The sequence below is a fragment of the Anomaloglossus baeobatrachus genome, chromosome 7 (genome assembly GCF_048569485.1).
Source record: "Anomaloglossus baeobatrachus isolate aAnoBae1 chromosome 7, aAnoBae1.hap1, whole genome shotgun sequence".
Taxonomy (NCBI): Eukaryota; Metazoa; Chordata; class Amphibia; order Anura; family Aromobatidae; genus Anomaloglossus; species Anomaloglossus baeobatrachus.
In genome coordinates this window covers 43,171,770-43,193,737 of record NC_134359.1, presented here as the reverse complement: position 1 = coordinate 43,193,737, position 21,968 = coordinate 43,171,770, and the positions used below count along the sequence as shown (strand labels likewise).

Genomic DNA, 21,968 nt, shown 5'->3' with positions numbered 1-21,968 from the left:
ATCCGTGTGTATGTGTGTATGTATGTATATATATATATATATATATATATATATATATATATATATATATATATATATATATATATATATATATATATATATATAATATTGTATATATATATATATTATTGTGTGTGTATATATGTGTATATGTATATATAATATATATGTTATACTGTATATATAATCCTGAGAGTCAATTTCTTAGCTATATTAATTACTCAACTGGGGTTCTGCTCCGTCTGCAGATTATTGGCATTACGCCGACACGGAGTGCACCGCCAACTGGACGGCGTACAACGGGTTTTGTTATGTGACCCAAGAAGCTAACACATGGGAGGAAGCTGATCAGTCCTGCAAGAAGGAGAACGGAAGTTTAATCAGTCTTCATTCTCTGGCCGATATTGAACTGGTGGTGACAAAGTTTCAGAATGGTACGTGATATTACCGGGGATATTATTTGGTATAATTTTGGCATGTTGTAGTCTGTCCAGAATGTCTCGGTGGTTTCTGGCTTTCAACAAAATCCTTTCTCAATCCTGATATTTCTATTTTTTTTTTTAAGCAATTGTATTCCCGATGAGCTCATGATAGGGGTGTGTACATTTGTAACAATTTTTTTGCTGCAGTGTGTATTAACTTATGTAACCCCTTTACATAGCTGGCTGTTCTGCTGCTTCTGATATAGATTCAGAAGCACACTACTCTCCCCGTTACTAACCACCATGTTATAGGCAACAGCAGAAAGATAAGCGGGGGGTGTACATGGCATATCCAACAGTGGGGAGGAGACAGAGAATCCAAGTATTGAAGGCAGATGAGACAGACCGTACTGATGGCAGTGTTGGCCGGGAAGGAGAGCACATGCTGCAATCTGCAGACAGGGGGAGTTGATGTACACAGGCTGTGCATGTGAGTAGAGAGAGGGGGAAACTGTATTCCTCAGCATCAATGCTTGTACTTGAAATGGCTGGAGAAGAAAAAAGTAATAAAGGAAGGAAGTGTGTGCTGATACATGAGAGCTACTGAAGCTAGTGAATCCTGGACACACAGATCTTGTATTTGGACTTCTTCACAAATCTGTATAAAACCATGAACGTAAAAAAAATGGTACCGGTGTCATCAATGTCATGGATCAAGTGGGTCATTCATGTGTCATCAGGCATCATTGTTTTTCCAGTATGCATAAAGAAATAATGTAATTACAAAGTTTCTCCTATACCTTTCAACGTTGAACACGTACAGCACACATGTTGTATACTGATGCCCTCCGTGTGCTGTACCTACCCATATGTCTTCTGATTGAGCACTCCTGCTTTTCAGCCTCAGGAAATTTTAATTCTCCATATACAGGTTCCTGTCCGCCCATAGATTGTAGGTTTTTAACCCAATTAGAGGCATTAGTTTAGTAGGGACCCAACAATGAGGTCGCCTTGGCGTTGGCTGTTGGGTCTCATAAAACTGGCCATTTTTGTGTATAAAGTATCTCCATTTTTACATGTTTTTCATAGCAGTAATGCATGTATATATTCCCATATCCATTGTTCCACATGTCTTAGGCCTCTTTCACACACAGTTTTTTGACATCAGGCACAATCCGGTTTGTGCCTGATGCGACGGATTTGTCGCAGATTGTGGCAAAACTAATGCGACGGATCCATTAAAAAAACGGATCCATCTAAATTTTTTTTCCTTCAGGCCAAATGTTATTTGCTATGGAGAAGAGAGGGAGAACTTTTTTTGTGACCAGAAGTGAATTTACACAACATCTGGGCATGCCCAGAAGCAAAAAATGGATCCGTCGCTTGATTCCTTCATTTGACGGATGGCGATGAATCCGGCTCCCATAGGCTTCCATTGTAAAAAAAAAAATTATTTTTTCATAAATTATTGACTTTATATAATTCTATTTATCAACTATTGGCTGTTATTCTAAGGCTACTATATTAATATACTTTTTTCTTTGTCGCTCCATTGGGAGACCCAGACAATTGGGTGTATAGCTTCTGCCTCCGGAGGCCACACAAAGTTATTACACTTTAAAAAGTGTAACCCCTCCCCTCTGCTATACACCCTCCCGTGCATCACGGGCCCATCAGTTTTATGCTTTGTGTTGAAGGAGGCACACATGCACGCAAGCTCCACATTTTAGTCAGCAGCAGCTGCTGATTATATCGGATGGAAGAAAAGAGGGCCCCAGGGCCCCCGGCATGCTCCCTTCTCACCCCACTAATGTCGGCGGTGTTGTTAAGGTTGAGGTACCCATTGCGGGTACAAAGGCTGGAGCCACATGCCGTTTTCCTTCCCCATCCCTTAGAGCAGACCTGGGCAAGGGGCGGCCCGCGGGCCACATCCGGCCCGCCTACTCTCTGTGACCGGCCCGCCTGGCTCCGGGCGTCCTTGCTGGCCGGTCACTGATGAGGGCATTCTGACCTGTTGTCCGGAGCTCTAGGCTCCGGGCGGCCCGTGGTCAGATTGCCCTCATCACACGCTGCGTGCCGGCAAGGAACAGAGGACAGATACTGCAGCAGCGGAACACAGGAATCTGTCCTCTGTTTCCTGCCGGCACTTTCTCTGTGACACACACGCGCGCGCCCTGATGTCGTCAGTACGGCGCGCGTGTGTGTCATTTGAAAAGTTCCCGCCCCGGCAGGAGAAGAAGATGCAGCAGCCGGAGCCCGTACGGAGAGAGGAAGCAGCTCAGCGGGGAGCCGTACAAGAGAAGAAGGATGTCAGCGGGAGCCCGTACGGAGGTGCCTGAAGGAGGGAAAGGTGAGTGGTGACTAGAAACCTGAGGGGACAATGGGGGGAGTGGGGAGTAACTCGTGACTAATATTTGGGTGTAGTGATGTAGTATATGGCAATGTAGTTTTACAGGTGTAGTATATAGGGGTCTAGTGATGTATATGTGGATGTAGTGATGTATATTACAAGTGTATATAGGGGTGTAGTGATGTATATTACATGTATATATGGGGGTGTAATGATGTATATTACAGATGTATATGGGGCTGTAGTGATGTATATTACAGGTGTATATGGGGGTGTAGTGATGTATATTACAGGTGTATATGGGGGTGTAGTGATGTATATTACAGGTGTATATAGGGGTGCAGTGATGTATATTACAGGTGTATATGGGGGTGCAGTGATGTATATTACAGGTGTATATAGGGGTGCAGTGATGTATATTACAGGTGTATATGGGGGTGCAGTGATGTATATTACAGGTGTATATGGGGGTGCAGTGATGTATATTACAGGTGTATATAGGGGTGCAGTGATGTATATTACAGGTGTATATGGGGGTGCAGTGATGTATATTACAGGTGTATATGGGGGTGTAGTGATGTATATTACAGGTGTATATGGGGGTGTAGTGATGTATATTACAGGTGTATATGGGGGTGTAGTGATGTATATTACAGGTGTATATGGGGGTGTAGTGATGTATATTACAGGTGTATATGGGGGTGCAGTGATGTATATTACAGGTGTATATGGGGGTGTAGTGATGTATATTACAGGTGTATATAGGGGTGTAGTGATGTAATTACAGGTGTATATAGGGGTGTAGTGATGTATATTACAGGTGTATATGGGGGTGTAGTGATGTATATTACAGGTGTATATGGGGGTGTAGTGATGTAGTATATGGGGATTGTTTGTGTATATATGTATATAGCGTGTGCGTGCGTGTGTGTATGTATGTGTGCGTGCGTGCAGAGAGAAAAGCCCGTAACTGCGAGTGGTACTGGAGTTACATCGGGTACCACGTGCTCTCTCCCCGCCCCCTGCAGCGCCATACCGCCATTACAGGGCCTGATTGCGTTTCTCCGGTACCTGTTTGCATACATGTGACAGGTATCGGAGAAAACACGAGTCTGTGAAATAAAAAGATTTTCCATATTTACCTGCTTTCTTCAGCTCTGCTGCCTCCCGCTCCTGACCACTGCTCATTCATTGATTATTCACCGCACTCAGGACCTGGAAGCCGGAGCATCGCGATGACAGCACCGGGCACAGCACCGTTGAGGACATCACCGCAGGGACAGGTGAGTATTCTGCAAGCACAGTGACCTCCAGGAGGTCATCAGAGTTTCCAATGAACTCTGATGAACCCCCTGCGACACCCACGCTACAGCTTCATGGGTTCATCAGAGTTCATTGGGAACTGTGACGAGTCCCTGAGATGCTCCGGCTTCCAGGTTCTCAACATACACACACACCTGTATACTCACCCAGCGATGCGGTCCCCAGCGCTGTCCCTGCTTCCAGCTGCTCACTGCAGTGAATATTCAGTGAGTATAATTACCAGCGATAAGGAGCCGGAGGCAGCAGAGCCGGAGGCAGCAGAGCCGGAGGCAGCAGAGCCGGAGGCAGCAGAGCCAGAGGCAGCAGCGCCGGAGAGAGGTAAATATAGAAAATCTTTTTATTAAAAAGACCCGTGTTTTCTCTGGTATTTGTCACACTGATGTCACACAGATCACATCAGTGTGCGATCCGTGTGACACCCGTGCTGCCAGAGAAAAAAAGGACATGTGTGCGTGCAGGGCCACGAGGGGTCACACAGTCCGTAACTTACTGTTTGTATATGAAGGGATAGTATATATGCTATATAAAGTATTGGGTAAAACTGAGTTAATTATATTAGTCCGGCCCTCTAAAACCATCCCAATTTCTCATGCGGCCCCATGGGAAAATTAATTGCCCACCCCTGCCTTAGAGGCTCTGGGAGAAGTGGGATCCTAACCGGTCATCCAGACACTGGGACCGGGCTCCCTCCGCAGCCCCTGGGGGAATCTGCTGGACAGGAGACTGATTATCATCAGGGACAGGGCCCTGCATCATAAAGGTACTCTGTGTCCCCTTGGGGACGGTGCATGGAGCACTTGATCTCAGATGCTGCAGCGGCTGCTGTTTTTGTGTCACTATCGGGACTACCGCGCCGGCCGCGCCTGCTTGCCGGCCGCGGTATTAAATCTAGTCCCCGGCTTTTGCGGCCTAGTGCATTAAAATCCCGCCCCCGGGCCTGCCAGTCAGGGGTAAGGGCGGGATGGTCGGCGTGACGCCGACTGTGAGGGCTGGAGCATACTTTAGTGTCCTCCTCCCCCCTCGCTCATTACTCTGGGGCACCAGATTCCCGCACTTTCTGGGGCACGCCCACGGCTCCCTCCTCCCCTTAGAACGCCGGCAGCCATTGTTATAGTCACTTCTGCCGGTGGAGGAATACAGAACAAAGCTCTGTAACGCTGGGAGGCCCAGGCAGGGAATCTGGTGGACACACAACCGCTGAACGCGGTCGGTAAGCCGCACCTGTTACAGGTGCTGGCCCTCCTGGGTGCCGCAGTGTATATATATATATATATATCCATATTGGGTATACATTTGCTCTGCTCGGCCGCAGTATTTGCTTCGCTATATACCCTCACTGTTTGCTAAGAGGAGATAACAGCATGTCGTCTGCAAAAAGCAAGGGTGCCAAGGCACAGGCTTATTTTGCAACTTGTACCTCTTGTGCGGCTATGTTACCTGCAGGTTCCACCTACCCTCATTGTGTGTAATGCTCGGCCCCTGTGACACTCACTCAGCCGGAGCCTCAGGCACTGGTGGGACCCTCGGCTCAGGTAGAACCACCGGCTGTCACTGTCCAGGGGGCAGGGACAGAGTTTGCAGTGTTGGCTGAGAAACTTTGAGTCCCTTTCACAATCCATGGCTCAGTCTATGGACAAATGGTCTGCTAGGATACTAGAAGCTTTGCAGTCCAGGCCGGTAACACAGGCCCCGGGCACTGTTGAATCATTGACACCAGGCCCCCCTCGGTTGGAGCAGCAAACTGCTCCTGAGGTGACACGTAGGTCCCACGGGGAGGACTCCGACTCGGACCGCAGTCACAGACCGTCTAAGCGGGCTCGCTGGGGACCCTCATCCACTTCATCACGCTGCTCAGGGTCTCAGCATGAGGACTCTCTGGAGGATGAGGTGGAGGTTGCAGCTCAGGGTTCTGATCCTGACGGTGCTCTCAATCTTGATACACCTGAAGGAGACGCCATTGTAAATGACCTTATAGCGTCCATTAACCAGGTGCTAGAACTTCCTCCTCCAACTCCACCTGTTGAGGAGTCAGATTCACAACAGGAGAAACACCAGTTTAGGTTTCCCAAACGTACAAGGAGTGCTTTTTTCGATCACTCTAACTTCAGGGATGCTGTCCGGAAGCACAGAGCATATCCGGACAAGCGCTTTACTAAGCGCCTTAAGGACACACGTTACCCCTTCCCACCTGACGTAGTTAAGGGTTGGGCTCAGTGTCCCAAAGTGGATCCTCCAGTCTCTAGGCTGGCGGCTAGATCCGTGGTATCAGTGGCAGATGGCTCATCGCTCAAAGATGCCACTGACAGGCAAATAGAGCTCCTGATGAAATCCATCTATGAAGCCATAGGTGCGTCTTTTGCTCCAGCATTTGCAGCCGTGTGGGCACTCCAAGCTATCTCAGCTTGTCTGTCTGAGATTAATGCGGTCACGCGCACCGCTACTCCGCAGGTCGTGTCTTTGACTTCTCAGGCGTCGGCTTTTTCGTCCTACGCCATGAACGCTGTCCTCGACTCGGTGAGCCGTACAGCGGTAGCATCCGCCAATTCGGTGGCAGTCCGCAGGGCCATGTGGCTACGCGAATGGAAGGCAGACTCTGCTTCCAAGAAGTTCTTAACCGGTTTGCCATTTTCCGGCGACCGCTTGTTTGGCGAGCAATTGGACGAAATTATCAAGCAATCCAAGGGAAAGGACTCGTCCTTACCCCAGTCTAAACCGAACAGACCTCAGCAGCGAAAGATTCAACCGAGGTTTCAGTCCTTTCGGCCCTCAGCCAGGTCCCATTCCTCCACGTCCAACAGGTCACAGAAAGGCCAGAGCAACTCTTCTGCATGGCGGTCTAAGGCACGTCCTAAAAAGACCGCCGGAGGAGCTGCCCCCAAGGCGGCCTCCTCATGACTTTCGGTCTCCACAAACCGCATCCTCGGTCGGTGGCAGGCTCTTCCGCTTTTGCGACGCCTGGTGGCCACATGTCCAAGACCGATGGGTGAGAGACATTGTCTCACGGTTACAGGATAGAGCTCAGTTCTCGTCCTCCGACTCGTTTCTTCAGAACATCTCCGCCCCCCGAGCGAGCCGATGCACTTTTTCAGGCGGTAAACACTCTGAAGGCAGAAGGAGTGGTGATTCCCGTTCCACCTCAGGAACATGGTCACGGCTTCTACTCCAACTTGTTCGTGGTGCCAAAAAAGGACGGATCATTCCGTCCCGTTCTAGACCTCAAGCTGCTCAACAAGCATGTGAGCACCAGAAGTTTCGGATGGAATCTCTCCGCTCAGTCATCGCCTCGATGTCACAAGGAGACTTCCTAGCATCAATCGACATCAAAGATGCTTATCTCCATGTGCCGATCGCTCCCGAGCATCACCGCTTTCTGCGTTTCGCCATCAAGGACGAACACCTTCAGTTCGTGGCGCTGCCATTCGGCCTGGCGACAGCCCCACGGGTCTTCACCAAGGTCATGGCAGCAGTGGTGGCGGTCCTTCACTCTCAGGGTCACTTGGTGATCCCTTACTTAGACGATCTTCTAGTCAAGGCACCCTCCAGGGTGGCATGCCAACACAGCCTGACCGTCACTCTGGAGAATCTCCAGAGGTTCGGGTGGATCATCAATTTCCCAAAGTCAAATTTGACACCGACCCAATCGCTGACTTACCTCGGGATGGAATTTCATACCCTTTCAGCGATAGTGAAGCTCCCGCTGGACAAACAGCGTTCACTACAGACAGGGGTACAATCTCTTCTTCGGGGTCAGTCACACCCCTTGAGGCGCCTCATGCACTTCCTAGGGAAGATGGTGGCAGCAATGGAGGCAGTTCCTTTTGCGCAGTTTCATCTGCGTCCACTTCAATGGGACATCCTCCGCAAATGGGACAAGAGGCCGACGTCCCTAGACAGGAACGTTTCGCTGTCACGGACAGCCAAGACCTCTCTTCAGTGGTGGCTTCTTCCCACTTCCTTGTCGAAAGGAAAATCGTTCCTGCCCCCATCCTGGGCTGTGGGCACAACGGACGCGAGTCTGTCAGGGTGGGGAGCGGTTTTTCTCCACCACAGGGCTCAGGGAACCTGGACTCCGACAGAGTCCTCCCTTCAGATCAACGTTCTGGAGATAAGGGCAGTGTATCTGGCCCTAAAGGCGTTCCAGCGGTGGCTGGAGGGCAGGCAGATCCGAATACAGTCGGACAACGCCACGGCGGTTGCGTACATCAACCACCAGGGCGGCACACGCAGTCTTCAAGCCTTCCGAGAAGTTCAGCGGATTCTGCTGTGGGCGGAAGCCACAGCCTCCACCATCTCCGCAGTTCACATCCCGGGCGTAGAAAACTGGGAAGCAGATTTTCTCAGTCGCCAGGGCATGGACGCAGGAGAATGGTCTCTTCACCCGGACGTGTTTCGGGAGATCTGTTGCCGCTGGGGAACGCCGGACGTCGATCTAATGGCGTATCGACACAACAACAAGGTCCCGGCATTCATGGCTCGGTCCAAGGATCACAGAGCTCTGGCGGCAGACGCGTTAGTTCAGGACTGGTCGCAGTTTCGACTGCCTTATGTTTTTCCTCCTCTGGCACTGCTGCCCAGAGTATTACGCAAGATCAGGTCCGACTGCAGTCGCGCCATTCTCGTCGCTCCAGACTGGCCGAGGAGATCCTGGTACCCGGATCTGTGGCACCTCACGGCGGGTCAACCGTGGGCACTCCCAGACCGACCAGACTTGCTGTCTCAAGGGCCATTTTTCCATCTGAATTCTGCGGCCCTCAACCTGACTGTGTGGCCATTGAGTCCTGGCTCCTAGCGTCATCAGGGTTATCTCAAGATGTCATTGCCACCATGAGACAGGCCAGGAAACCAACGTCCGCCAAGATCTACTACAGGACTTGGAGGATCTTCTTATCCTGGTGCTCTGATCAGGGTTTCACTCCCTGGCCGTTTGCCTTGCCCACTTTTCTTTCTTTCCTTCAATCCGGATTGGACAAGGGCTTGTCTCTCGGCTCTCTCAAGGGACAAGTATCGGCGCTTTCCGTGTTTTTTCAAAAACGTCTAGCCAGGCTTCCGCAGGTCCGCACGTTCCTGCAGGGGGTTTGCCACATAGTTCCACCTTACAAGCGTCCGCTAGAACCCTGGGATCTTAACAGGGTGCTGACGGCTCTCCAGAAGCCACCGTTCGAGCCGATGCGGGATGTCTCTCTATCTCGCCTTTCGCAGAAGGTGGCCTTCCTAGTGGCAGTCACATCACTTCGGAGAGTGTCTGAGCTAGCAGCGCTGTCATGCAAAGCCCCCTTCCTGGTGTTTCACCAGGATAAGGTGGTTCTGCGTCCGGTCCCGGAATTTCTCCCTAAGGTGGTATCCGCGTTTCATCTCAATCAGGATATCTCCTTACCTTTTTGCCCTCATCCAGTTCACCAATGTGAAAAGGATCTGCACTTGTTAGATCTCGTGAGAGCACTCAGGCTCTACATTTCACGCACGGCGCCCCTGCGCCGTTCTGATGCGCTCTTTGTCCTTGTCGCTGGCCAGCGTAAGGGGTCGCAGGCTTCCAAGTCAACCTTGGCTAGGTGGATCAAGGAACCGATTTTTGAAGCCTACCGTTCGTCTGGGCTTCCGATTCCTTCAGGGCTGAAAGCCCATTCTACCAGAGCTGTAGGTGCGTCCTGGGCATTGCGGCACCAGGCTACGGCTCAGCAGGTGTGTCAGGCGGCTACCTGGTCGAGTCTGCACACTTTTACAAAACACTATCAGGTGCATGCCTATGCTTCGGCAGACGCCAGCCTAGGTAGGCGAGTCCTTCAGGCGGCAGTGGCCCACCTGTAAGAAGGGGCCGTTTTTTCGGCTCTTTTTTATCGAGGTATTCTTTTACCCACCCAGGGACTGCTTTTGGACATCCCAATTGTCTGGGTCTCCCAATGGAGCGACAAAGAAGAAGGGAATTTTGTTTACTTACCGTAAATTCCTTTTCTTCTAGCTCCTATTGGGAGACCCAGCTCCCGCCCCTGTTCCCTTCGGGCTGTTGTTCTTTTGTGTACACATGTTGTTCATGTTCAATTGTTCTTTGGTTCATGGTTTCAGTTCTCCGAACATCCTTCGGATTGAATTTACCTTAAACCAATTTATAAGTTTCCTCCTTCCTGCTTTGGCACCAAAACTGAGGAGCCCGTGATGCACGGGGGGGTGTATACACATTTATTTAATGTGTATACACATTTAATTTATTACACTTTTTAAAGTGTAATAACTTTGTGTGGCCTCCGGAGGCAGAAGCTATACACCCAATTGTCTGGGTCTCCCAATAGGAGCTAGAAGAAAAGGAATTTACGGTAAGTAAACAAAATTCCCTTCTTATTATCTTGATATTATTTAATTCTGTCACTGGACATTTTTTTGAAATTGTCAGTATTCATTTTATCAATTTTTCTGGTTATATATGGCAAACTATGAATAGTATATTATTATTGTAGCCTTTTTTGGTCTGTCCGATCCTTATACCTGTTATACCACAATTTTATACTTTCATTTTTTTAATAACTATTTAAAATGCATTAATAAAAATTTCTATATTTTGCCCATATGCTTTGTTTCTGTTTTGTTGTCTGTTTAAACTAATGTAACAACTAACATGACAAAATAGTTTTGGGATTTTTTTTTCATATAAATTTGGCCATAACTTTTTAAAAGGACACCCTGAAACATACTAATTGTATCTAGTGAAATTACTGTCTTTTGAGGTTTTGTTTATTTATAGTTTGTTGTTTTTTTTACTTTTTGATTCTGTTATTTTTCTATTCATTTTAATTTGCAGAAAATGAAAATATTTGGTCGGGATTTCAAAGCCTCTCGGTCCCACCGTTATTCCAGTGGTCTGATGGAACGGAGGCGCGATTTACATACTGGGATGTCAAAGAACCATTACCTCCGTTAAATGTTACTTTGAACTGTGTGTCCTATTCAGGACAGGTTTGTATATTTTGTAGACTTGTATTACCATGAATAATAAAATGGTGTGCAAATAGTGGCGATTCTTCTGCTACTGCAGGAGCTCCTCTGCACCGCTCTGTGCACTTTTATTTTTGGGGATTGCTGATGTTAATATCGTAAAGATGTAATATTTATTGTTTGTCTTAGGGGATTTTCCATCTAAATCCCATTTTTCAGGATGGATGGAATACAATGTATAAAATGTACATACTTAGTTTTTTTTTTTTTTTGCGCACCTTTTAGGCATTGTCCGTCTTTTCAGACGGGCACAATATTGTAGCCAGAAAAGAGCACAAGCGGAGCCCAAAGTTGCATACTCTGTTACTCTGTCCGACCCCACCTGGGTTTCCGCATGTCTCCTATTTATTGGGGATTCAGATGGAACCCTGAGTAAATGTTTGGGAATTTTATATTTGTTTTTCTTCTGTAGTTCACTTTCCTAGACTTTCATCATTGGGGGGGGGTTACAGATTTTAGTGTAAACACTGTGTTCTTGTCTCCAACAGACCGGTCGCTGGCAAGTAAGAAACTGTTCGGAGACATTGAAGTCCATATGCAGGAAACCTGGAGTAGTAAAGAATGCCACCAGCTCGGACTCAGGATGTCCTCCAGATCAGGTCAATGTCTTCACCATTCCACTTCTAACTCCTCGGCCAAGATAAATTCACTTTAACAGTATTAAATAAATACTATTGGGCAGCTGGAGAACTATATTTGCTATCCTTTTCCATGTCTTTTAACCCCTTCATGCTTTGTGACCTATATTTTCTTTATCGTTCCTTATGGGAGACCCAAACCATGGGTGTATAGCTTCTGCCTCCGGAGGACACACAAAGTACTACACTCAAACGTGTAGCTCCTCCCTGCGGGCTATATACACCCCCTGGATGACAATCTAACCAGTTCAATGCTTTGTGTTTCAGGAGGTCACACACACACATGCATTCTCTGATTTTTTATTTTTAATTTTAAAGATTTGGAAGAAAAGCGGGTCCAGTCTGGACTCCCGGCATGTCCCTTCACACCCCACTCTGTCGGGGTGCTGTTAAGGTTGACTTTATAAGGCTGGAGCCTTCACATGCCGCGCTCCTTCACATCCTCTGTCGAGGCTCTGGTTTGAAGTGGGAGCCTCCACGGTCCTCTCTGCTTGCAGAATACCGGTCTCCATCCGCAGCCCTGTCTGGTTCCTGCTGGAAGGAGCATTTACCCCCCTCTCCAGGGACATGGCCCTGCGTCTCAAAGCGAAGTATTGAGACGTTTTTTCAGGGGTCCCGGGTGTTTTTACTAGGGGGACAGTATGTGTTGTATCATTACTGTAAATTCCGGCCGGTTCTGGGGGTTTCCCCTGAGAACCGCGCCGAAGGTGCCTGCTCGTCGGCCGCACTTTAAAATCTAGGCCCCGGCTTCAGTTTGGGCCTAGTTTCGGTTTCGGCTCCTCTGCATGTCATGCATACAGTATGCATAGCGTGGCGCCGCCCACCGCTCGGCCACCAGGGGAGGACACTCCTCTCTGGGGAGATATTTCCTCCCCTGTATCTCTCCCGGGCCCTCCGTTTTCCCGCTCTTGGGCTAATACACGCCCCCCCTCCTCCTCCCAGCGCCATTTTCTCAGCGTTCTACACTGACGGCGCTGGATGCTGCAGCTGCTGCTGTTTAGGAAGGCTGACGCTTCACTGGGGCTTGGAGCTGTGGAATCCGGAGGGCACACAGAGAGCGGGCTGGTAAGCCACAACCTCTGGTTGTGGGCTTTTTATTATACACTCTCAGGGCATTCTATAGGAGTGTATTCTTGCTGCAGAGCTGCCACCTCAGCAGCATGTCTGTCACCCGAAGCAAGGCTGCAAACATGTACGCTATATGCACTGCTTATAAGCTCATTCTGCCAGAGCCAAGCACATACCCACATTGTGATGCCTGTGCTAATATGGTTGTGTCTCAGCCTGGAGCCTCCTCAGGGGTCCCTCTGGCTGCTCCGGCCCCGGTGGCTGAACCCCCGGCTTGGGTAGCTTCATTCTCACAAGCTATTTCCCAGTCTTTTGCCGACTCCATGGGGCAGTTGTCCCGGACACTGCTGTCCATGCATCAGCCCCCTTCTCAGGGTGCCTCTGCTGCTCCGAGCTCTGCAGAGCTCTCAGAGCATGTCCTAGGACCCCGTCCCCCTAAACAGAGACGCAGGGACCCTTCTCCTTCCTCGTCCCACGGCTCTGATTCACGAGCCGAGGTGCAGGGCGAGGAGGACTCGCTTACTGTGGGCTCAGACGCTACTTCTATGTACCCCATTGACTTGTCTGAGGGTGATGCGGATGTCAGTGACTTGATTGCGTCCATTAACTCCGTACTGAACCTCAACCCACAAGAGTCAGAGGAACAACCCTCTCTGGTAGAGGTACACCAGTTTACCTCTCCTAAGAAACCTCAGAGTATGTTTTTTAACCACTCCAGCTTTCACACCACTGTTACCAAGCCCAGGGCCTGTCCTGACAAACGTTTTCCGAAGCGTAGTTCAGATGACCGTTTTCCTTTTCCACCAGAGGTGGTTAAGGAATGGGCACAGTCCCCAAAGGTAGACCCTCCGGTGTCCAGAATCTCAGCCCGCACAGTCGTAGCTGTGGCTGATGGCACTTCTCTTAAGGATCCCACTGACCGCCAGGTTGACCTTCTGGCCAAGTCTGTATATGAGGCGGCAGGAGCCTCGTTCTCCCCGTCTTTTGCGGCAGTGTGGGCTCTTAAGGCAGTCTCTGTCTCTCTGGCGGAGATGCATTCCCTCACCAGGGACTCTATTCCTGAGACGGATGCCTTAACTTCTCAAGCTTCGGCTTTTGCATCCTACGCCATGTCTGCCATCCTGGAGGCTTCTCACCGCACGGCGGTGGCCTCCGCTAACTCCCTCGCGATCCGCAGGATCTTGTGGCTTCGAGAGTGGAAAGCAGACGCTTCCTCTAAGAAGTTCCTTGCGAGTCTCCCTTTTGCTGGGTCCCGGCTGTTTGGGGAACAGCTGGATGACATAATTAAGGAAGCTACTGGCGGGAAGAGTACTTCCTTGCCACAAACTAAAGCCAAGAAACCTGTCCAGGGCAGGAACCAATCGAGGTTTCGTTCCTTTCGTTCCTCTAACTGGTCATCCTCTAAGCCCTCGACCTCGTCCACTACCGCAGCCAAGGATCGTAAACCCAACTGGCGCGCAAAGCCGCGTCCTCAAAAGACCGGGGGAGCCGCTGCCACTAAGGCAGCCTCCTCTTGACTATCTGGCTGCGCCAGCAACGTCCTTGGTCGGGGGCAGGCTCTCCCACTTTGGCGACGTGTGGTTTCAACACATCTCCGATCAGTGGGTGCGGGATATCATCTCCCACGGCTACAGGATAGAATTCTCTTCCAGCCCGCCAAACAGATTTTTTCTGTCCACCCCCCCCCCCTGCTCCAAAGCCGCCGCCTTCTCTCAGGCCGTGGCATCCCTGCAGGCCAACGGTGTAATTGTTCCTGTTCCCGCCCGGGAACGGTTCAGCGGTTTCTACTCAAACCTCTTTCTAGTCCCCAAAAAGGACGGTTCCTTCCGGCCCATCCTGGATCTCAAGCTTCTCAACAAGCATGTTCAGGTGCGGCACTTTCGCATGGAATCTCTGAGATCGGTCATTGCCTCAATGACCCAAGGAGATTTTCTGGCATCCATCGACATCAGAGATGCCTATCTGCATGTGCCTATTGCGGTTTCACACCAGCGTTGGCTACGCTTTGCAATCGGAAAGGAACATTTCCAATTCGTGGCTCTCCCCTTCGGCTTAGCCACGGCTCCTCGAGTATTCACCAAGGTCATGGCAGCAGTGGTTGCGGTCCTGCACCTCCAGGGGTTGGCAGTGATTCCTTACCTGGACGACCTTCTAGTCAAGGCCTCATCCAGTGCAGACTACCAGCGGAGTGTCTCTCTCACTCTCGCCACGCTAGTTCAGTTCGGGTGGCTTGTCAACCTGCCCAAGTCCACTCTGACCCCGACCCAGGTGCTTTTGTACCTAGGGATGCAATTCGAGACTCTGCCGGCACTTGTCAAGTTGCCCTTAGTCAAACAGCAGTCCCTTCGGCTGGCGGTGCGCTCTCTGCTGAGGCACCGCCGTCATTCCATCAGACACCTCATGCAGGTGCTGGGTCAGATGGTGGCGTCAATGGAAGCGGTTCCCTTTGCCCAGTTCCATCTTCGTCCCCTGCAGCTGGACATTCTCCGCTGTTGGGACAAGCGGATCTCTTCCTTGCACAGGCTGGTGGCTCTGTCGTCACAGACCAGGAGCTCCCTTCAGTGGTGGCTTCGGCCCCTCTCTCTGTCACAGGGACGCTCCTTCCTGACTCCGTCCTGGGTGATCCTCACCACGGATGCCAGCCTCTCCGGTTGGGGAGCAGTATTTCTCCATCACCGAGCACAGGGCACTTGGACTCCGTCCGAATCAGCCCTCTCGATCAATGTGCTGGAGATCAGAGCTGTGTTTCTAGCTCTCCTAGCCTTTCACCACCTGTTGGCGGGCAGGCACATTCGAGTTCAGTCGGACAACGCGACAGCGGTTGCCTACATCAATCACCAGGGCGGGACTCACAGCCGTCTGGCGATGTTGGAGGTTCAACGAATTCTCCAGTGGACGGAGGACTCCAAGTCCACCATATCTGCAGTCCACATCCCAGGCGTGGAAAACTGGGAGGCCGATTACCTCAGCCGTCAAACCGTGGACAGCGGCGAGTGGGCCCTGCATCCGTCAGTGTTCAGATCAATCTGCCGCAAGTGGGGCACTCCGGAAGTGGATCTAATGGCATCCCGGCACAACAACAAGGTTCCGGTTTACATGGCTCGCTCCCACGATCCTCAGGCCTTCGCAGCAGACGCACTGGTTCAAGATTGGTCTCAGTTCCGTCTGGCCTATGTGTTTCCCCCTCTGGCGCTCTTGCCCAGAGTTCTGCGCAAGATCAGAATGGAGGGCCGTCGAGTCATACTCATTGCTCCGGACTGGCCCAGGCGAACTTATTACCCAGACCTGCTCCGTCTGTCCGTAGAGGTGCCGTGGCATCTCCCGGACCGCCCAGACCTTCTCTCTCAAGGTCCGTTCTTCCGCCAGAATTCTGCGGCTCTCAGATTGACGGCGTGGCTCTTGAGTCCTGGATCCTGATGGCTTCAGGCATTCCCTCTGAGGTCATCTCCACCATGACTCAGGCTCGGAAGTCTTCTTCGGCCAAGATATACCACAGGACTTGGAGGATTTTCCTGTCCTGGTGTCGCTCTTCCGACCATGCCCCTTGGCCGTTCTCCTTGCCGACCATCCTGTCTTTTCTACAGTCTGGTCTACAGCTAGGACTGTCCCTCAATTCCCTCAAGGGACAGGTGTCGGCTCTGTCGGTATTGTTCCAGCGGCGTATCGCCCGACTGGCCCAGGTGCGCACCTTCATGCAGGGCGCATCTCATATCATTCCTCCTTACCGGCGGCCCTTGGATCCCTGGGACCTTAATCTGGTTCTCACGGCCTTACAGAAACCCCCCTTTGAGCCTCTCAGGGAGGTTCCCTTGTTTAGACTTTCACAGAAAGTTGTTTTTCTAGTAGCCATAACTTCTCTCAGGAGAGTTTCTGATTTGGCTGCGCTCTCTTCGGAATCCCCCTTTTTGGTGTTCCACCAAGACAAGGTGGTTCTTCGTCCGACTCCGGACTTTCTCCCTAAGGTGGTGTCTCCTTTCCACCTTAACCAGGACATTTCATTGCCTTCTCTTTGTCCGGCCCCTGTGCATCGCTTTGAGAAGGCGTTGCATACTTTGGATTTGGTGCGAGCGCTCCGAATCTATGTGTCACGCACCGCCGTTTTTAGGCGGTGCACCTCACTTTTTGTGCTTACCACTGGTCAGCGCAAGGGTCTCGCTGCTTCTAAGCCGACCCTAGCTCGTTGGATCAGGTCGGCTATCACCGATGCCTACCAGTGTTCTCAGGTGCCTCCCCCGCCAGGGATTAAGGCGCACTCGACCAGAGCTGTCGGTGCCTCCTGGGCTTTCAGGCACCAGGCTACGGCTCAGCAGGTTTGTCAGGCTGCCACGTGGTCCAGTCTGCACACTTTTTCGAAGCACTACCAGGTGCATGCTCATGCTTCGGCAGATGCGAGCTTGGGCAGACGCATTCTTCAGGCGGCTGTCGCCCATTTGTGAAGTTAGGTTTTGCCTACTTCTCAGTTGGTTTATTTCCCACCCATGGACTGCTTTGGAACGTCCCATGGTTTGGGTCTCCCATAAGGAACGATAAAGAAAAAGAGAATTTTGTTTACTTACCGTAAATTCTTTTTCTTATAGTTCCGACATGGGAGACCCAGCACCCTCCCTGTTGCCTGTTGGCAGTTTTTTGTTCCGTGTGTTTCACCGGCTGTTGTTAGTAGACAGAGTTCCGGCTATTCCGAGTTTTACTCTATCTCTACTTATGGGTGGATGTCCTCCTTCAGCTTTTGCACTGAACTGGTTAGATTGTCATCCAGGGGGTGTATATAGCCCGGAGGGAGGAGCTACACGTTTGAGTGTAGTACTTTGTGTGTCCTCCGGAGGCAGAAGCTATACACCCATGGTTTGGGTCTCCCATGTCGGAACTATAAGAAAAAGAATTTACGGTAAGTAAACAAAATTCTCTTTTTTTAGCAGGAAGTGGAAGCACAGTGCAGATGCCGGCTGTGATATACAGCCGGCACCTGCCTTTAACATCAGTGATTTGAAAATGCCTAAACGCAAAAAAAACCCCTGAATTTCTCAGCATCTTCTAAGGGTGAATTTCAGCAATATATACAGGTCATCATGTTGGGAAGTATAAAGCACTCTATCTTGGGCCTCTTTCACACATCCGTGTTTTTGGTACTTGTGACGCCCATTTTCACATGTACTGGAGACATGGACATCAATGGGTCTGCGCACACCTCTGTGTTTTTAAACGGATGTGTGTCCGTGCGGAGTACACGCTTCTCCATGTGCTCCACGTGCAACATGTCCAGTTTTCTCCGTCATCACTGCTGTCACACGGACCACACACTGTTGTGATTGATCCATGGGACATGTACCAGAGAAAACACGTGTCTTTTGAAATAAAATTATATTCTATACTAAACTGTCTCCAGTGCTGCTGTCTTCGGCGCTGCTGTCACTTGCTTCCGGGCATGCTCATTATGCTCATGAATATTCACTGCACCACGGACCCGGAATCAGCAGCGCCAGAGACATCAACCGCAGAGACAGGTGAGTATAGAAGTTCATGCTGTCTGCTATCCAGATGTCACACGGATAGCACAGGCTGAATACACGCACGTACACCACGGACCTTGCAAAATATGTGGCCTTAAACAGATGTGTTACTGCTGCTGTCTTTTTCCTCCACCAACACTTAGAAAATAGAGAACCTGCAGCAGCATCCCCCTCCTCCCTGCTAGAAAAGTTTAGTACTTTGACCATGTTCTTAAGAAATAAGCGCTGTCACCAGATTTCATCCTCCACTACCTCAAGTGTCTCTTATATTAGTAATTTATTGTAAGTTTTTGTGCTATCGAACATTGTGACTTGAGACGTTCTGGATTATCAGAAGTTTGTACAATTTTCTTGCATTGCCAGAAAAAAAATTAAGCAGATTTAATGGGACTCCTTTATCAGTTTTGTCTGAGGATATGAGCACTCATTCAGGATTTGTAACAGAAAAATCTGCTGCAAATACAGGGAAAAAAATTGAGTTCTCTTTTTGTTTTTTCTTAACATTCATTTGAATAGTGAAAATATTGATATAATGCAGGTTCGAAACTGCCTCAAATTTCCAAGGGAAAATATATGCAGAATGCGCATGAGATTTCAGATATCTCATTCAATTTGCCGGTATAGTAAAATGTTGCAGGAAATAAAACACATTGTGTGAACATGCCCTAAAAGAAGATTTTTTTTTTTTTAATTTATTTTTTGAACCCATATTAACCAATCAGAAACTTGGCTTTCATTTTTTTGGCTGGGCGTGGAAACACCAAAGCTGCACTGTGATTGGTCAATATATATATATATTTTTTTTTTTTTTAGGCTTCACAAAACTACCTTTTTTGTTTTTTAAGAATGTGGCTCTCCTTAGGCGTCAGCCCTTATCAGGCAATAAAAATCGCAGAGTGGTCTTGCACTGGCGAATTGAGCAGGTAATGAAGAACGGCTAACAGAACTAGGATTGTTTAGTTTGAAAAAGAGAAGGCTGGGAGGAGACTTAATAGTGGTCTACAAATATCTTAAAGATAGTCACAGTGCAGAGGGAATTACCTTATTCTCATTAGGAAGTACAATGGGATGAAACTAAAAGGAAGGAGATTCAGATTAGACATTAGGAAAAAACTTTCTGACAGTGAGGGCAGTCAGGGAGTGGAACAGACGACCATGGGAGGTGGTGAGGGCAGTCAGGGAGTGGAACAGGCGACCACGGGAGGTGGTGGGGGCAGTCAGGGAGTGGAACAAGCGACCACGGGAGGTGGTGAGGGCAGTAAGGGAGTGGAACAGGCGACCACGGGAGGTGGTGAGGGCAGTAAGGGAGTGGAACAGGCGACCACGAGAGGTGGTGAGCTCTCCATCAATGGAAATCTTCCAGCGGAAACTGGATAAACATATATCTTGGATGATTTAGGAAAGCCTGCACTCGCAGGGGGCTGGACCCGATGGCCCTTGAGGTCCCTTCCAACTCGACCATTCTATGATTCTAATCTTTCATCCTTCGTGGCCAGAAGTTACATGAATTTACTTCTTTTTGCTTTTGTAGAACTGGAGAAAACACGGAGAATTCTGCTACCTTCTTAGCACAACTGAAGTGTCCTATGAAGCACAATGTAACCTCACAGTTACCAACAAGTACTGTCCAATTTTTTGCCTTTTATACGTAACTGAAAGTTGAGCTTAACTGTTTTATTCTAAGGTCATATATATTTTATTTTATTTTAGGTTTGAGCAGGAATTCTTGAACTCCTTAATAAAAAAGCAGAATAACATTGAAGGGAAATATTTCTGGATGGGTCTACGAGATGTGAAAATGACTGGAGATTATTACTGGGAGACTGCAAACGGGGCAAAAGACCCCACCTATTCCAACTGGAACACCCACCAACCGGGTGAGCCCCCGCCTTACACGCGCTACAGATCTTAGGGTGTCTCTTTACTATGTGTTTCAAGTATATGAACACCTTTTAGGACATTTTTTTTTTTTTTGCTTAGAGGTTTATAGACCCCAAACTAATGGCATGCTGGGTATATCATTACCTTTCTTGTATAAACGGGTTTTGCTGTTTTAGAGAACTGTATTGTGGAAATAGTACGGTAATGACTTGCGCGTGCAGCGGGGCGGGCAGTGTACTTACAGCTCTCCTGCTTTTCTGACTTTTCTCTCCACACTACCAGTCTCTGACTGACGGCTCACTCATGTTTTAGTGGCTTGTCAACCCTGTGACACACTGTCTTAATGTTAATTCATTCTGCGGTGTTCTGTGATACATTGTGGCTGTAGGCTTGAAGCCAAACAGTCAAAACACTGGTGGATACAGACAGAAGAGGCCGCTGTGCAAGATACGGATATGGTCCCTTTTCAGTCCAATAGCTCCTCATAATACAATATTCCACCTGCTTTGGAGATGGAAATGGGCTCCTTTACCTCTTGGGGCTCCCCTTCCTTACCTCTTGGGGCTCCCCTTCCTTACCTCTTGGGGATCCCCTTCCTTACCTCTTGGGGAATCCCCTTCCTTACCTCTTGGGGAATCCCCTTCCTTACCTCTTGGGGAATCCCCTTCCTTACCTCTTGGGGAATCCCCTTCCTTACCTCTTGGGGAATCCCCTTCCTTACCTCTTGGGGAATCCCCTTTCTTACCTCTTGGGGAATCCCCTTCCTTACCTCTTGGGGAATCCCCTTCCTTACCTCTTGGGGAATCCCCTTCCTTACCTCTTGGGGAATCCCCTTCCTTACCTCTTGGGGAATCCCCTTCCTTCTTGGGGATCCCCTTCTTTACCTCTTGGGCCCCTCTCTTGCTTTTTGGGACTTTCACTTTTGGGACCCTCACTTACCTCTAGGGGGGGCCCCCGTCCCTTATCTTTTGGAGGCGCCCCTCCTTTACCTTGCATAAATGTACAGTACAAGCAAATAAGAAACTTTGTAGTATACCTTATCGGATGAATTTGCTTTTTTTTCCTCCTCTTATGAGTAATTTTTTTAACACTCCTGCTTCCTAAACTCTTCATCTTCTCTGAAAAACTGCTAAACTTCACTGACCGCTTAGGGAGGAATCAGATTAAAGCTGAGTATAAGTGAAGAGGAGGGATGAGGATGAGCGAAGAGGGATGAGGATGAGCGAAGAGGGATGAGGATGAGCGAAGAGGGATGAGGATGAGCGAAGAGGGATGAGGATGAGCGAAGAGGGATGAGGATGAGCGAAGAGGGATGAGGATGAGCGAAGAGGGATGAGGATGAGCGAAGAGGGATGAGGATGAGCGAAGAGGGATGAGTGATGAGGATGAGCAAAGAGGATGATGATGATGAGGAGGAGGATGAGGGAAGAGGAGGAGGAGGAGGGCGAGCGAAGAGGAGAGATAAGGCTGTTGTTATCTAGTGGTACATCTCATTAATGCTATAATATATCTTACATGCTCCTATTTCTGAACTTGTTATACATAGAGACAGGAGAGCAGAAATCCGTCACATCGGTGTGCCGTGTACAGGAGACCTCATAGCAGCTTGTCTCCACCCGTTAGCTCAGAAAGAACTGATAGAGAGTGAGCCCGCAGAGGGAAAAACTGGTGATAAATATAGTAAACCAGTCCTATAATCATCAGAAATCATGTATGTACGCAAATTAGTCAAGAATTACCTGTATGGCTAAATGTGAATGACGTACTTTTCATTACCAGTGTTGAATGCACTCAA

General features: G+C 49.3%; 1 protein-coding gene across 1 annotated transcript in view; it reads left to right on the top strand.

Annotated features, from left to right (window-relative positions):
* Positions 1 to 21,968, top strand: part of LY75 (lymphocyte antigen 75) — a 153,689-nt gene that overhangs the window by 61,348 nt on the left and 70,373 nt on the right. Inside the window, 5 exon segments of the mRNA XM_075317259.1 lie at positions 249 to 434; positions 10,886 to 11,040; positions 11,568 to 11,678; positions 19,824 to 19,912; positions 20,003 to 20,169. Coding sequence (XP_075173374.1) covers positions 249 to 434; positions 10,886 to 11,040; positions 11,568 to 11,678; positions 19,824 to 19,912; positions 20,003 to 20,169 — 708 coding nt within the window.